The 17,594-nt window shown below is 50.3% G+C and overlaps 1 protein-coding gene across 7 annotated transcripts in view; it reads right to left on the minus strand.

Annotated features, from left to right (window-relative positions):
* Positions 1–5,363: 5,363 nt before the first annotated feature.
* FLNB (filamin B) overlaps positions 5,364–17,594 on the minus strand; it is a 142,132-nt gene continuing 129,901 nt past the window's right edge. For 4 of the 7 annotated variants that reach the window (XM_090283944.1, XM_090283942.1, XM_090283941.1 and 1 more), the window contains 5 exons: positions 15,988–16,120; positions 13,283–13,459; positions 8,942–9,160; positions 7,857–8,060; positions 5,364–6,934 (listed from right to left, as the gene is read on the minus strand). In XM_090283944.1, the coding sequence (XP_090140070.1) occupies positions 6,747–6,934; positions 7,857–8,060; positions 8,942–9,160; positions 13,283–13,459; positions 15,988–16,120 (921 nt within the window). In that variant the 3' untranslated portion in view covers positions 5,364–6,746. Of the gene's footprint in view, positions 6,935–7,856; positions 8,061–8,512; positions 8,573–8,941; positions 9,161–13,282; positions 13,460–15,987; positions 16,121–17,594 lie in introns of all 7 variants that reach the window. The other 3 variants (XM_090283939.1, XM_090283938.1, XM_090283937.1) reach the window with 1 other exon arrangement.

Raw genomic sequence — 17,594 nt, forward strand, 5'->3', positions numbered from 1 at the left:
CCACCCAGGGGAGTCCAAAGAGAGGCCCAGTCTTCTCCCTCAGAAAGCTCTGGTCACATGGCTTGGGGGGTGAGGTTTGCCATGGTGACTGGATGCCAACTCCTTAGACACTGCTCTGCTGCTCCATACCTGCATGGCCTCACAGCACAACAGGATGATCCTGGGAAGTACCTTTAGTGTTGAGAAAATGACATTAGGCCAGCGTATCACAACCTGGGGCCGTGCCTGGTATGGAGGAACCCCTCCATGAGTGTCAGTGGCTGTTAAACAAGTACCTGCTTGGCCCCCACTGCTATGCTGCACTCCATATACCTTAACTCACCCCCTTTGAAAACTGGGCATCTCAGAGCCTCCTTTTCAGATGAGGAAATGGAAGCTTAGGGAAATGATGTGCCTGCTCCAGGGCACATGGCTGGTGTGTGGTGGTACCTCTGTGCCAGGCCTTGAGCTGGGGTCTCACTGAGGGATTTCACTTAATCCTCACAGTGACTTACTACCAGGCTTCTTACCTCACTTTTCCAGATGAGGAAACTGAGCTCAGCAACATTAAATGGTCACATTGCGATTAACTCCAAAACCCATGTCATGTACTACAAACACAAAACTCTAGAAGGGGGTGTGACAAGCACCATGAGAGGGGCACAGGCAGGGTGGGGCAGAGTAGGACCCACCAGTACTCCAGCAGCCGCCCTGCCTCCTTGACCAGGGCCTTCCAGCTTAACTACCAGTGAGAAGGATGTTACCCACAATGCCCTGGGGCCACTCACCTTTTCATTCTTGGCTGGGAGTGCCCTCATTTATTCATTCAACAAACATTCATTTGCTTTTGACCCTATACCAAGCACAGAGGCAGGTATTAAAGGTAGATGAGGAGGGACAGAGTCCACATACTTTCTGCCCTCAGGGTTTCACAGTCCAGAAGGGGGACAGACTGATAGCTGGGTGGGTAGAAGGGGAAACAGGGAATGGGGAGTGGTCAGGGAAGGCTTCCTAGAGGATGTCCCCTTTGATTGAGACCTGAACTATAAACAGGACGAGCCAGGCAGAATGGGGCAAGACTGTTACAGTGGGACCCCAAGTCTGAAAGGCAAGAAAGCACATAAATTGTGCTCAGTGCCTCAGTCTTCCCAGCTGTCAAACGAGGGCTATGAGGAAGTTTGAGAAACTTGGGAAAATTAAAAGTCAGCTGGTTAAGTGGGACAACCTAGGTCCCTTTGGAGCACTCACAGTGGTCACTGATTAATTGTGCAAACACCTTTTTAATCCAGGTTTTTAAACCTGACTGTAGCACCATTCTTTCCATACTGAGAGCCTTCTCTGTGCCCGGAGCTGCAAGTGAGCAAAACCGACAAAATATCTCACCCCTGTGGAGCTTGCGCTCTGTACCCTGCCTTGCTCAACGCTGTATCTCTATCTCCAGTGTACCTCTCTGGGGGTATTGCCTGGCATACAGTAGGGGCTCAGAAGAAGGCTCGCGATGGGGCGGGAGTGGGGGGGGGCACTTCACATCAGCTCTGTTGCAACTGGGTGGGTGGGGAAGGATGGATGGGAGAAAGTCAGTAAATAGTGGGGCTGCGCGACCGCAGGACCCTGAGGCGGCAGGACTCTGGGGCAGGGTCTGATCCCAGAACTCGAAAAGCCTCCCTGACCCAGACCGCCTCCAACCCCCAGGCTGGTAAGTCAGTCCGGGTGCCGAGAGCGCAGAAGGATAGAGTTGGGTGTCCCCCTCCTCGAGGCTTTGGAGACCCTGTGCCTGTCGCCTCCAGGGGCTGCCCTCCGTACAGCAGTTTGCGTGTCCAGGGCGACCCCTGGCGGTCACCATGGCGATGACAGCCAGCTAGCCGGCCGGCCCTCCTCCCACCCAGGCGGTCGACCACCAGGCTGAGCTGGCGGAGCCGACCTGGGCTGCGCTGCAAGGCGGACAGGCTCCCCAAGGAAGGGAGGGATAGGGAGAGTGCAGAGAGGCGCCCCCAAAGTGCTGCCTTCCAACAAGTCCAAGGACAGCCAACGGTCCACAGGTTTCGAGTGCCCACCCAGTGCCAGACCCCTGGGCGTAGCGCTCGGCTTTTGGCCCCATTCCTAAATTTAGGCTCTCGATGCAGACTCATCTCAGGCACCTTACACCCATAGTAGTGATTTTGTGAGCCCTGACCACATGCTGGGCACTGGGATGTGCTCTTTCCACGCATTGTCGGTTAATCCTCAGAACACTCTATGGAGTAGGTCCCACCCATTACCCCAATCGTTGGAGGGAGTCCCCAGGCACTGTTTTCTGTGGGTGTAGATAATCTTCTGGAGGCGGTGGCAGGGCCGGGATTTTAACCCAATGACCCATGCTTGTATCCACCATGCTAAATGGCTTCCCCAAAGCCTCCCCCTGCCCGCAGCTCTCCGGTGTTGGGGAGCAGTCTCTCCAACACTCAGGAAGCCCCTCTCCCAGCAGGTCTGTACGGGGAACGGTTTGCCTAGCCAGTTGGAGGTTGGTTGTGTTGTAGGAGCTTTCTAGACGTTAATCTTAGACTGTAAATTTCCCATCATTTTTACGTTGTTATGGATGAGGGCAGTGAGGCACACGCTGAGAAGGTAATTCTCTGAGGGGTTGGAGCTGGTGGCAGAGCGAGGACTGGGATCCAGGCTTGAACCTGCAGCCTCCTGCCCACTGCTTTCTGAGTGTTTCTCACACACTGAGTATTCTGCTGCTACTTGAGCTGGCTGCTTGTAGCTGGGCCTGAAGCTAGCATTTCCGGGGCTTGATGCCTCTGCCTAGGTTTCCTTCTCTGAGACCACCTGTCAGCATTCAGCACCAGCTTTGCCCTGAAGTGTCCACGCCGACAGGGAAAGGCATCCTGGTGCCTTGGGAAGGTGGTGGTCAAGGCCAAGGGAGTAATGTGTGATACAGGCTGGAGGGTTCTTTGATCTTGGAACTTCGTCTTGGGGAGATAAGCGAGCCCAAAATTCGAAGGTCTTGGATGAGTCACAAGTCAGGCTTGTAAATTCATCTTCTGCCTGCCTGCTAGAAACTCTTGAGGAAGAGAAAAGGGGTGAGAGGTGGCCACCCTGAATTCCTTGCACATGAGCTGGTCCTCTGTGGGTTCAGAGGCCCAGACAAAAGCCTTATCACAAAGCAAAAAGGATTCCTTTGTTTAAAAAAGATTTTTCCCACCATGTGTTTGGGCAGCATCCTTAAGGCAAAGCCAGAGGGAAAAAAAATCAAAATTCAAGCTTGCCTTGAGTGATGTGACATTTTCAATCCCTTTTCCAGTCATGCTTTGCTATTGTGAGGAGGAAAAAAATTAGCTAAACAAGACGTGTTCTGGGAGAGATTTCATTAGTGGACTCCTCTGATTACAAAGCCCCTTCCCCTCCAAGCTAATGGAGACTTGGAGATTCCACTCCTTTCCCAGACCCTGCTTCCATCCGGCCCAGCACGGAAGGCCAAAGGGCACTTAAATTAACCATTATGTTCCCCGTCCTAAAATACAAACTTGGAGGGTTGACAGGAATCGAGCACTCGTTTTACCATTAACCTTTATTCTGCTCATTTTTCAGGCTGTGCAATTTTCAAGGGAAATTAGATCCCTATGTGCTTGATTCATTTTACACCAAACTCATCAAAATGTGGCTTTCAAGCCCCTTTGAAGTCTTAAGACCAGACATGTGGTCAAGGGCCCAAATGTTTATAAGTGCATTAAAAACAGAGACATGTTGATTAAACGTTTCCTCCTCGGCAGCACTGCTGATGAGTGCTTCCCTGGGCTTCAGAAGGAAATGTGATGAGGAAAAGGCTTGCAGGGAGCAGGGCCTCCCTGGGTTAAGGCTCTCAGCAGGGCAGCTGACAGCTGGCGTCTGCCTAACCTCCTGCGGCCATGGAAGAGTGGCTGCGGGAAAGGGCAAAGTCAAGCAGTGAAAGTTGGAAAAGGTCTGGCACCTGGCCTGTCCAGGGTTAAGTTTCGGTTTTCAAGGTGTTTGAATAAACAATAGCCAGTTTCCATAGCAGCCAGTCCAGGGGCAGATAAGAGCTGCCCTGTGGCCCTGGCTCTTGACCAGTAGAGGTGCACAGATTTCACCTGGAGATGTCTTTGAAGTAACTGGCAGGGGACCTCCAGGAGCAGCCCCAGGTGCTAACAAGCAGCCCAGTATGATAGCAACGGCTGAGACTCACAGCTCCCAGTGGGATTTCATGTGATCCTCACAACCACCCTGAGGATGGCACACTACGAGAGGTGAGGCAACCTCCCTGAGGCCACACCGCCAGTGAGTGGATGAGCCAATGTTTAAGCCATCAGGTGCCTGATGCCGAAGTCCACTCTGTTAACTGCCCAGTGCTGCCTCTCAGAAAGCAGCCAGGCTTCAACAATGTATAGAAGCCAATGGCTGTGGCCCGGTGCTCCTCTGGGGACCAGCCCAGGCTACTGTGACCTCTGGGCAAAGCCCTCGCTCCTCAAAGGCCACAGACCTTATCGGAAGTCCAGGCCCACAGATAAGGGTGCTTGCTCCTTCCAGAACATCCCTCCTACCTCTCAGAGGTAAACAAATTGCCACCTTGATCAACAAAAGGGTGCCAGGAAGAGACACAAAGAAGTATCCAACCTTTTTTCCCTGCCTTTCCCTCCGCCTCTCAACCCCAATGGCGGATGGGGAGCAGGGGGAGGGGCAAATGCCAGGGGCTTATCAGGGGATCCTGGGTTTCTTTCTTTCTGTGCACCAGCGCGGGCAGAGGTATAACTAGGGAGGCAGCTCCTTCTCTGGAGGACAAACCAGCGTCTGCCCCGTGGGAGCTCTGAGACCGCAAACATCGTTCCAGCCCGAGTTAGTGTTGTCGCCGTAAGATGGCGTCACAGAACTGCAGTGAGGATGAAGAGGAGGTGAGGGCTGGGCTTGTCCTAAGCATGCAGTAAGCAGCTCTCCATAGCAGGAAGGAGCAGCAGAGGAAGAGGGAGGAGACTGTCCAAGGGCAGTGGGTGACACAGCTTTTTGTTTGTATAAATTCCCTAATATGAGACTCTCATGTAATTAGAAAAAAGGCTTTTTCTCTCTTTTTTAAACCACAGCCTTCACCTAGGTGGGTTTCATTACGTGGGACTCTTACCCAGGGCAAGCCCCAGCAAACCTCCCTAAGAGGCTGTGTGGGTGCCAGGGCCCATGCACCCCTTTCCTGGTGCCCTGCACCCTCAGGCCGGCCCTGTCTAGATAAACTCCCACTCAGGCTCACAGGGGAGCTGCACCTCACCCTGCAAAAAGAGGCCAGGGTCACAGTCAAAACAGGTTACTAATCTGTGTCCTTTTGGCCAGGGGTTGGAAGGGTGGGTCAGACTCAAACCATCTTATTCAGAAGCAACAACATCCAAGAAGTCCAGGAGAGCTTTAAGGAGCAAACATTTTATTTAATAAGTTATAAGATACAATTTACAGTCGGCATTTGATTCCAGTTTCGCTTCCATGTCCCAGTTTACGAGGCCTGTAGTCCTTTCACATGAGGCTCGGGGCTGCTCCAGTTTCTAACACTGGGCTTTTGCCAACACTGGCACCCAGCTGCTAACCCTCGGTGGAGGTCACCCACTTGGGCCCCCCGTCCCACCCGCAGGGGCACACCTTCAACCACAGTGCCACTTCCTCAGGACTGAGCAGCAAATCTGAAGGGTCCGCCTGCCTGGACCACGCTACACACCTGGGCCCGGCAGTCAGCCAGTGTTCCTGAATGCTCTAAGTTTATTCCAAAGCAGGCCTGCAGGAAGGTGTGCGCAGTGCCTTACCCCCCCGTTTTTGGAATCTTGCACCTGCATATTGCTTTCCAAAACCATCTGGATGACATGTGGTCAGAGCCAAACACACAGCCACCATCAGCTACGTAGCTTTTACTATTTCTGCCAAACAGTAAAGAAGCACCCATGAGCGGCTGCCCTTCCCACCCTCAGTGATTCCGGCAGGAGTTTCATTCTTTCCCATCTGTAATTACTTTCCAGTGACCCAGGAGGGACTGGGATGGGTGTGGAGTGTCACACGTGTGAAGACTTCCCCTCACGAATGGACCTCAGGGCTCATCACACTGACAAGTGGCTGGGGCATGTGTTAAGCACAAGGGCTAGTTTTCGTTAAAAAAAGGGATCTTTGGCAAGTGGGGGGGCTGCTTATCGCTGCAGAATTTCCTCAGACCCAGTGACTAAAGCAGACTTTAAGGACAAGAACAAAAACACAGCTGCCAAGAGGTGGTAGGAAGCCATCCAGGCCAGTCAGCCTCCATGTTGTAAAAAGGCCACAGAGCAGCATGGGGTGGTGACGAGCTGTTTAAACAATGCTGTCCACCTATTAGCCTTTTCTTACATAATGTGGGCACTGGGAGAGTTGAAGCTGGTTGTAAGCCATCCACTTTTCTAAATGACAACCTAAACTAGGTCTCCTCTTTTTCCCTGCCCCTCCTCCCAGTCTGGTTTCCTAAATTGGTACCCAAATTCATTTTTTAGCATCAGCTTTGCCTGTGTTCTTGGTGTGTCTGCAGGGGATGATCTGTGCCACAAGAGGTCAGATTTGCTCAGCCCATTGAACGAGCTTGCATTTCTTGAGTCCCCAACCCGTCCCTAAAGAGTCAAGTCTAGGATTTCTTTCTGAAGGCACTTTGGAATGGCAATGTTTTCAGGATGGGGTTTCAGACCCATAAATAGGCCAGAGGACTTTTGTGTAAAATGAGTTACAAATAAGCAACAAAAGCAACCACCAGAAACTCCTCCCAGGATTTGACAAGAACTGTTTTAAGGCACCGTGACGTGGAAGGGACTGCCGGGAATGTGTTCCTCTCCCCACTTCACAGCCAGAACATAATCCCCTTTCTCTTTGACAACATATGTGACGTTGTATTGTTGGTTACCCACATGCTTCATAGAGACCTCTTCGCAGGGAGTGGTGGGCCCGTGGACCCCAATCAGCAGCATGTTGGAACCTGGAAGACAGAGGAAGGTGGTGATTTTGCAAGGCTGCATCCCAGAAGGCAGAGGAAGAGGAGGAGATATGGGAGCCAAGGGAATAATACCAGTTACTGCCTGTTGAGCTTCTATGATGCTGGGGACATGAGAGGTGGGAGAGTGTGGTGTTTATGAGCAGGACTCATAGATCTCGACGCTGTGGGGTGAAATCCCTGCCACTTCCAAACTGGGTGACCTTGGACATGGAACTTCACTTCTCCGTCTGTAAACGGGATGACACTAGCACCTACCTCATAGGCTCATTGTGAGGATAGAGGAGTATTATATATGAAGCCCTTGGCACTTATAATAAGAGCTATCTATGTAGGTATTGATTGTTCTAATCTGTTATTCTCATAAGAACTTTATCAAAGGCACTATTATCATTTCTATTTTAGAGAAGAGGAAACTGACTTTTAGAAAAAGATTTAGTAATTTTCCCAAGGTCATATGGCTATTAAGGAAGGAAGGGAGGGAGAGAGGAAGAGAAGGAAGAAAGGAGGGAGGAAGGGATTAGTGAGTGGTGGAGCTCCGCAGGTTTCCAGCCCAGATGTGCTAGATGCCAGAACCCAGGCAACTAACCACTGATACCCAAACAAATACCCAAGTCCAGGTTGGCAGAGAAGGTTACTGATTCAGCTGGTTCATCTGTAATGGGGATAATGCCATCTTTCCTACCTACCTTGAGGTCATTTAAAAAAAAAAAAAAAAAGAGGCTAAAAAGAGGAAAGTCATTTAAAAATAGCAAGTGCAAAAGAATAGGGTAATAAACACGGTTACTGGCAAATGGTTGGGTTGCATCAGAGGGTGGGCACTGCAGACCAGAACAGGAAAGATCAAAATCAGCGGTGGGCACTCAGCTGCCCCGACTCCCTCCTCGAGCAGGACCAGGGTGCCTACCGGCTTTGCTGCAGTCCACCAGGAAGGAGCTCTTCTGGCCCACGAATGCCTTCGAGAGCCCCGCCCCCTTGGAGGTCACCTTGCTGGCGTCTGAGGATGCCTTAGGGATGGCGCTATAGCAGGTCTCTGTTGAGGACCTTGTCACCGACTCCACCAGGATGGATGAGGTCTCATTGGCCAAGCCGGGGCTGACCAGACGCTGGCCTAGGACATGGAAGGGAGGGAGGAGGACATGAATGGCCAGACAAAGTGTGTCTCTCAGCCAGAGGAGGCAAGTGTCCCCACACCCCAACACCTGAATCCCAAAGCCACCACTTCCCTGTCTCACACCCCCCTGGCGTCTCGCCCCCACACAACTAGGTTCTGGCTTTCTGGGCAAATGGACGAGTCAGACCTTGGCTGACAAGGCCAGGAAATCCCTCCCACATAACCATGTGCCACCCTGCAGAATGCACACGTTTCCATTTATATAAAGTACTCTATGTAAGCAGTGTGGAGGTCTAGAAGGACATACAACAAAATGTCAAAAATGATTCTCTCCACATGCAAGACGATTTTTCTATCTGAATTTTTAATTGTTCTGCAATGAACCTCTACTACCGATGTAACAGTGAACTAAACAGAGCTGTGTGGAAGGAATCTGCCACAATACTTACAGTGGTTACCTTGATGGGGGCTGTGAGGTGGTTTTACTGTTTGGTATTTTTTCCAGTGTTCTGAAGGAGGCACATTTTTATAAATTTAATTAAAACTTTGATTATTTTTAAAGTGAAGGGAATTAGGGGAAAATTTTCAGGCCCTGATTTAAGCAAAATACAATGAACTTTGGAATATATAAACATTTCTTTTTTGCGGTTTCAGACAGAAACCACCTAAACTCCTTTATCAACTCCTGCACTCTCATTCTGCCTACTTATTTTGCAAGTTTCAAACATGTACCACCCCGTCTACATGTTCTACCATTTCTTTACAATCAGGATTCAAAGTTGATTCAACACGTCTAAAGCCATCCAGTTTCTACTATCATACAGCTCTGTTGATATTTTGATTGAGGGGGGACGGTAATTTCAAAGGTGTTTGGTTACCTGTCACCTTGGCCTTGAAAGGGCTGCCCACGATGTGGTTGGGCCCACCATATTTGACGCCGATCAGGTAGTTTCCAGGGGCCATGGGGGTGTACATGACTTTGTACCCCTCTGGGGTCTCCTGGCAATCCATTTTAACCTTGGATGGGCCTTCAATGGTGACTGATAACGTCCCTGGCCCTGCTCGGGTGGTGTTGATGAAAAATTCAGACTGGATACCTGGAGGAAGGAAGAGGGAGGAAATACCATGTTGATGGTTTGGAGGAATGACAGGAGAGGGTCTGGGGAGCTCTCCAGGGGCACCGAAGCAGTCACAGGGGTCACATGGGACCCCTCAAAGAGGGACACTTTGGTGGCACAGGAACCCTCCAGCACTAGCTTTGAACGCCTGGCACAGAGAACCTCAGGTCCTGAGGGTAGTAAGTCCCTTTCCAAGGCCCAGGCAGGAGTGTGGCTGCCATTTCACCCACCAGCACCAACCGCCTGAACACCCTGTTCTGTCCTCCAGGCAGGAGCAGTGGCTGAGAGCGAGAAGCCCGAGGGTCACTGTAAGTCTGAAGTGCTGCTTCAGCGGACAAGGTCCAGCTCTGCCTCCAGGGCGGCCGGGGAAGCGTGGGCCCTTCTGACCTTGCCTTTCTCCTCTGGGTGGGCTTGGAGAAGCCGAGGGGTCTGAGCGCCTCTTCCTTCTCTACAGGCTCCTTGAGCCAAATACCCTGCTGGAGACTGGAGCAGCCACTAGATCTGCCACTGCCTCCCTTGCCATGAATAATCCCAGCAACAAGAACGGGACGAACACAGCAGCTGCCACTCACTGAGCACCGCTGGCTGCATTTGGGCTCTGGATCCTGTGCTAACAAAGGACACTGAGCTCAGGGAGATAAAGCCCCTGGCCAGTCAGGGTTACAAGGCGGTAGGAAAAGCAGGGACCTGAACAAGTCTGTGTGGCTCCGGAGCCCAGGCCCATCTCTTGGCCGCTGGATAGTGTAGCTGCCTGGATGCCCTAACTGCAACCTCAGGATACCCTACCTCTTGCCCGGCCCATCAGGGCCTCCTGCTCGATCTGTATTGTGAGAGAAGGAAAGCTGCACAAGAGTGCCAAGTGAAGACCGCGGCAGTATTCCTGCCTGCGCCCAAGGCCCTGCAAAAGCCCCTTTCCCTCTAGGCTCTTCCCAGTCCAGAGGGGGATGAGCCGGTCTGTGGGGGCCACGGGAGGGCCAGACACCGGCTGTACGCCTGCTACAGTGCCCTCTATGGGGCGTCCCTGGCACAGCAGCCCCATGCAGTCTGTGCTTCTTCCAGAGCTCTGGAAGGGCCCCAGCTGGGAACTATTCTAGTTTAATTATAGCTCCTAGGCCAGAGAAAGAATTATTGTTCTGGTTATCAATAAAACAAAGGAGCTGCTATCATGCAACTCCCAAACACAACCCAGCTGTTTCTGCAGGCTCCTGAGGCTCTCTCTTGGCACCCCCTAATCCCACCCATTTCAACCCTACATCTAAACTTGTGCAGCCTAGAAGCCCCTCCGGCGGCAGCTGCGGCAGTGTGTGGGAAGGGCAAGTGGCAAAGAGCACAGGACAGCATTGCCAGGAAGTAGCTACAATACGACGACATGAAAAGATATTTTTAAAGTGAAGATGAGAAGACATGGAAGGACGCCCCACCCTTTTTAACAAGCTGCTCCACTCCTGAGAAAAATGAGTTCCTCCTGACTGTGAGGGCCCGAAAGGCAGGGAAGATAGCGTGGGAAAAGGGAAATAAGGAACCAGAGGACAAGAGCTACCTGGAACAGCCTCGCCAGGTGGGCTCCCTCGTTATTCCCATTTTGCAGGAAGGAAGTCCCACAGCCAGAGAATAGCAGAAGGGGGATTTAAACATGTGACCTGTCCAACAAGGAGCTGACACATTTGCCTAAGAGAGGGCAGGAGAAGACACACACGCAGGAGTGCCCCCCTCCCCACTGCCACCAGCTGGAATTGCGGACACCCCAAACATCTTGGGGCACCCTGTATGCGCAGCTGAGTTCCCATGGGTGGAACGCATGTGTGAGGCAGCCCTATTCCGTCTTTAAGGTGGTTGAGGAGGGAAGGAGGCTCTTCTGCTCATGCACACTGGGGATCCTGGAGCATTTCATCAGGAAAACTGCTCTTCCAACCCAGACAGACTGGAACTTCTTGGTCTAGCTCCCGACCTCTCAACCCCTTGGCAGCAGAGTCCCACCCCAAATTCTCCAAGTGCCCCTGATCCCAAACCTGTAGAACAGACCATTTAAAGCTCGAGCCAGGAGATATAGCAGGTCCACTCATAAAAACCCATGGAAATTTGCTTTGTTCCGAGGTCAAGATGCCAGGCCCTGCGGCAGCTGAGCACAGACACCTTTTCATTCCACGCACACTGCAGCTGTGTCATCTTGGGATGGATATTTGGGAAAAGGCTTGGGAGCAGGAGGGCTAGAAAAACAAGACGCCTTCCCCTTGACAAGAGCAATATTGACACAGGGTTTGAAACAGGCATGCTCTGTACCTCTCCCTCCTGGTTGGGAGACTCCCTGCAAGACCAGCTCCCCGCAGCAGCATGCAGTGCTTGCAAAGCACAGCCTGAAACCCGAGCTCCTGAGAAGGCCTGTGAACAGCCAAGAGGAAGCACAGGGCCCTGCCACAGCAGGTGTGGCCCAGCAGGAGGGTGTTGGCTGCTGGCAGCTGTAGGAGACCTCAGTGGCTGCTGTGCAGCCTGGACCAAGAACTGCTATAGCTCCAAGTGCCAGGAAGACCCCACCTGGCTTTGATGGTGGGGGGCTTGCCAGGGGCCAAATGCTTACACTACTGCCTGAGAAACATTCCAGGACAGCTGGGAGGGCAGGGGTCCTGGTCTGTGACCCCTCCACCACCACAAAGTGGGCAAGGGATGCAGTCACTGCCCCTGGGTGAGCCAGACATTTTAGGGAGGCAGCAAAACTCAGGGTTGGCAGCACAGGCTCTGAGGTTGTGGACCTGGGCTGACTCCTGGTTCTGCCCTCTTCCAGCTCATTAAGCTTTGGGGAGTGACTCAACCTTTCGAGCGCCACCTTCCTCATCTGTAAAATGGACAAGAGTTCAGTGTGGAAGCAGAAGGGCCTGTGGAGTCCAGAAGCACTCACGCCACTCCCCTGGGTGGTTTTGCTGAGGCAACTGTTTGGCCAGAGTCCCAGATGGCACATCAGTGGGTCAAGTCACTCCTGCAGCTGGGAAGGGCAGCTTAGCCACTCAGGGCACTCACTCCCCAGGTAACCATGGTCACTCATCTCCCAGCCATGGGGAGGTGGCTCTGCTCTGTCCCATTCACTGCATCGGGGGACACACACACAAGGGACACCAGAAACTGGGACTGGGTGGCCTTCTTGAGGGCTCAAAGTAACACCCGCATGCAGACTGTGCCCCGTGAGCCCACGCCTGTGGACTTCCCTACAGAGGAGCGTAAGTGGACAAGCTCCCCACCCTGGCGCTCTCTGTAATGGTGACACACTGGACACCACCATGCCCACCTCTAGGTCCACGCTGCAACACTAACTGCAGCCATTACAAGGGGAAGATCTGTATGTTTGGACATGGTAAGTTCTTTAAGATGTCAAGTGCAAATAGCATGTTGTACAACAACAGGTGCCTTAAGATGATTTCTGTAAAAGAAAAGCAAACCCACAGTATATATCTTTCTAGTGAACCAACTAGCTAAGCAACCAAGTGACCAAGAAGGAATGCTCACAAAGAGACAGTCCCTAGGGCCCTCCTGAACTGTCAGCAGTTTCTTCCTGGACCAGATGAAGGGAGGAAGGAGACATGAAGAGATGAAATGAGTTTCACTTTATATACTTCCTTGCTGTCTAAATTTTTCACAATAAAATGTGTCCCATCTGTAGCAAAGGTGAAAAATAAACTGTAGTGAGTCCAAAAACTTCATAATACTTGAACTGTTTCAGTCTCTTCTCCTTCTCCATTAGGACCAGAGAATAAAAAGAGGAGATAGACCATGACAGGTCTTATTGCCAATTCAATGTGTTTCTGGGAGTCTGGGGACCACTAAAGGCCCGAACAGGTAGGGACCTCCCAAAGGGCCCGTCACATGCATCATGAATTCTGTGCAGGCAAAGAAACCCTCAAAATGAATGATGCTGTGCTGTAGTCCCTGTCCCTCACTATAAGCATTCCGGCCCAGAGTCAAAGAAAGACAGCTGAAACACAACACACAGAAACAAGGTCCGAGAGCCTCCGGTGTCCCTGGGGACAGCACAGACAAGGCTAGGAGACTGCCATCTGGCTCTGTCCCTGGAGCTGGCTCAGTTGAAGACAAGAGGTGGAGGTTGTATGTTACCTGTGGTGCCCCCCTCAAGTCCCGCGCCATAGGCAGACACTAGGGCCGGGTTCCCCGCTTGTCCAGGCTCCCCAACGCGCACTTTGAAGGGGCTTCCAACCACGTGGCTCCCGTTGAACTTGACATCGATTGTGTGGACACCATTCTCATGGGGGATGAAGCGAACAGCGTACTTATCTGGGAGAACGAGCAAAAGCACAAAGTAAAAGCAGGCAAATGGACACCACTGAGTTAGGTAAGGACAAAGGACAGGAAGCCAACCTGACACGGCCAATTTTAAATCTTTAATAAGACAACGGCTCTCCTGGAAGCCTGGCACCCGGTAGGTTGGATTTCAAAACCAGATGAGCCTATTTGTGTGTCCTTAGTCAGCCCTTTGGGAAATGCATCCAAATCTCAGGTTCAGTTTAATCCTCTGTGGCTTCTGCCTCAGAAGAACACTTCCTTTATGAAAAGCTCACTCCTTGCAAAGTTTCTCTATTTGGCCACTGGAAGGGGAAAAAAGTGGTTCCAACTGGGGTTAAAAGCTCCTTAGTTAAGCTCCAAGCAAGCAACTCCCCCCAGGGTAACAGCCAGGTTTTTCATTGGGAGTTTGGATCACAGCGAAATGGACACCTAGAATATCCATCTAGCGTGCACAACATGACCACCCCTTTCTCCTTGAAGCACTCACCTGGGATGCAGGTAGCCTATTTTCCCTGTCCACCTGCCCTTCACCCATGCAGAATTCTCATTCCCCAAAGCTCCACCCAAACCCTCTTCTCTTCTCCTCTGGTTCTCTCTCCGGAGATGAACATCCACATGCAACTGCCCACCCTACACTCTTCAGCACAGCACTTCCCCCAACAGTCCCAAGCACGGTACCTCCCCCTCCTCCCTTAAAGCCAATGCGTTTCAAGGGAAGGTGACCCATCCCCACATCAGGTATGATCCTTGATTGGATCAAGCTAATAGAGTGGGGGGAGATCCCTCTTTCCCTAAGCCACCAATTAGGACATGACATTAAGTCACAGGAAGTGACTCAGGAACAGGTGTGTATGGTCAGTGTTTGGTAAGATAAAAGGGGAAATTTGCTGGAGACCTCTGGAAAAGAAGCATCTTAGACTTCTGAGAAAGATTCTTGAGGACAGGGTGTCTCTTGCTCAGTGCGGTGTGAAGATGGGCAATCTGGGGTTGCTGCAGCCTTCCTGTCACCAAGAGGAAGGCCTATCTCAGAGTGAGGCTCACAACGCAGAAGAAGGAGCAGAGGACATAGCTGAATGGCTGAATTCAATTGCTGCTGAAGCCCACCTTAGGTCCTGAATTTTTCAGTTATGCAAATTAATAGACCCTTCTACTGTGGGAGCTGGCTTCAGTTGGGTGTGTTGTAATTTGCAACCAACAGCATCCTGACTGTGGCATGCTGGTGGTCTCAGATGTTGAACTCCACTTGTCGGCTAAATCCCGATGGCTCTAGAATTCTATTAAACATCCTTATGTGGGTATCTGGGACACACTTCAAAACTCCCCAGAAGGCCTTAAAAGGGCCTTGTAAAGCCTTGACCAGTCCTCGCCCATTCCCTTTGGCCAGTTATCACCAAGTGTTAAGAGTTCTCTGGCCCCAAGTTCCCCTCTCCATTTCTAATGCTGCTGGTTAAGGTTCTTTTCTCAAGTGGACCATTCTGGGAGCATCAGTTTACCACTCTGCCTTTCAGTTATTTCAACACATTCTCTCTAATATGGTCACATTTGTGCCTTTTGAGGCTCCTCTCTGCCCTTTTCCTTTCTGTCCAATGGAAGAAAGACATCTAAATGCTAACCCAGGCCCTTGATCTCTACCCTCACTGTACACGTAGCAGGATCACAGCAAATGCCCAATAAAGGCAGTGATCAAAAGGCTCTTCCTCATGTATTAGGGCCCCTAGTCAAGTCACTTCCTCTGGGAAGCCCTCCTAAACTTGCCAAGACAGAAACCGTTCTTCTTTCCTGTTCTAACCATCTTCACCTTTTGGTTCTCAACACCCCTGTGGTATCGGTGATCACACAGGGTCATCACCAGTGTACCTCAAGAGAGTGGCCAGGTCCCTACTGGACTCTGAGCTCCTCTCTGAGTGTATGAATCATGTCTTCTTCAGCCTTACCTTCCTGCCACGTCTCTGACACTTAATAAATGTTCACTGGCAAAATGTGTCATTGAAGTTAATTGACATGAATTCCATGTATCAAGGCAGCAGGCAAGAAAGTCTTATGCTATTAAGCATCCTGGGTCTCCTATTAGCATCCTGGAGACCCAGATTCTCTTAAATTTAAAGATAAACATCAACTGATCTTACCCTCAGAGTAAAGTCAGCTCAGAGCATAAGATAAGTTCAGCAATATAATAAAAATCTGTAAGATTTTGTTATAATAGGAGAAAATCACAACTGTAATGTGAAAGGAATCTGAAAAACAACATAAAATAAAGCTGTATTTGTAAAAATAAATTTTAAAAAGAAAAAGAAGAAAAAGGAAAAGAAAAAGAGTGGATATTAATTCCAAAGTGTCTCCCTGTCTGCTATAGCAACGTTTATACCCTAATTTATCAAACACTGTCTGTCAACAACAGCAAAGGGATTTTGAAGGCTTGTTGGCCTTGCCGAGCCGATTAGTCCTCCATCAAGGCTCCCGCCGGCAGAAACGTTCCTGGGGGCGGGGTGCGGGGAGCACACAGCCTGCCTCCTGCTTACCTGGCTCCAGCTCAGACACGTGGCACTCCTCCACGGCTCCAGAGGGGCTGTGCACCTTTGCATCGATCTTTCCTTTTGCCCCATTCAACCTTATAGCAAAGGAGGCTGGCTGGTTAACTTTTAATCCCGATTCCTGAGAATTTAACACATTAGACAAGGTTACGGGTTCCTGCCTAATGGCACACACTGACCTGACCCGGGACTCCAGGGACAGTGCTCATGCAAATAGGCCCGGCATGTTTGATCCACATCTAACAACAGAAGAGTAGGTGGGTCATTCCACATTTCTAGCATTAAATATGAGAAAGCAGACACCCATCTGCATGGTCTTATACCCAAAGTATCTTGAGTCAGGCTAGAAAAAGTTACTGGGTTTGGAGACTTGAGACCTCTCAATCAATAGGACTATTGTTTCAGCACCCCAAACAGGCCGCCTAAATAAATAAATAAATAATAAATTATTAAACAAGCAAGCAAGCAAGCAAGCAAGCCTGCCCTTCCTCCTTAGGAGGCAGCTGACGAAACCATACACTCAGTAAAATGAATAAAGTTTTATGTCACAGCTATTGTTTTATCTAGAGAATGGGAATGGAGAGAACTTTTAATAAACTTGTAAAAGGTTGCACATGAAAGAGAGGTGGTCAGTATTGCACAGTGGTTACAAATCAGCAGGACCGGGATTACTCTCATTTCCTAGCTATATAACTAAGTTGTTTAACCTCCTTCAGCCTCATATATAAAATGGGCACAATAACCGAATCTTATCTCAGAGCTGCTGTGAGGATGAAATAAAATTATGCATTCAAAGTATTTGGCACAGTGCTTTTGCCCACACAGAGAAAGGCTAAAAAATGTCAGCTTATCGTTAACTATTAATATGAATTTCGAAGTTGTCTCTGCCCCTAAGGAAGAGAGAGAGAGAAAGAAAAGCGTAACTGTTGCTGGTCAGTGGATCAGTTTCACTCTCTATGCTTTGTCTTGGAAACTGTACCCTCTCTGGGAGGAAGGGATTAGAAGTTTAGGTGCTTAAGATACTTTAAGATCAGCCAGTCCCCAACAGCAACATTTTACAAGTCAGCAGTTTTGATGTAAACTTGGTTGGACAGCCACTCCTCAGATAACTCTAAAGCAGCAGGGTTCATACTTAATGTGCAATCACAGTACCCAGGGGTATTGTTAAAATGCACATTCTGTTTCAGCAGGTCTATGAAGGCGCCTGGGATTCTAGTAAGTTCTCAGGCGATGCCAAGGCCACGGGTCCAAGGCCCACATTCTAGAAGCAAGGCACTGAAGCTGTGTTGCCTGGTTCAGTATTCACTGGTCATGTGTGACCATATACACTGCATATTTAAATTTAAATCAATAAAAATTAAATACTTTAAATTCAGTTCCTTGGTTACACGAGCCACATTTCAAAGAGAAGACGTGGGGCATTTCCACTGTGGCAGAACATTCTATTAGTCTGCACAGCCTCAGAGGTCACAGACGGGGGTTATAGACCGAACTCAAAATTAAGGAGTCTTTGATCGCCAGATCAGCCCCATCCCACCCCACGCCCCCCTCCACAAAATGCCAGCCGATTCCAATTTTCTAAGAAGCCTCAAAAG

Source organism: Furipterus horrens, unplaced genomic scaffold (genome assembly GCF_987537825.1).
Source record: "Furipterus horrens unplaced genomic scaffold, mFurHor1.1.pri manual_scaffold_7, whole genome shotgun sequence".
NCBI lineage: Eukaryota > Metazoa > Chordata > Mammalia > Chiroptera > Furipteridae > Furipterus > Furipterus horrens.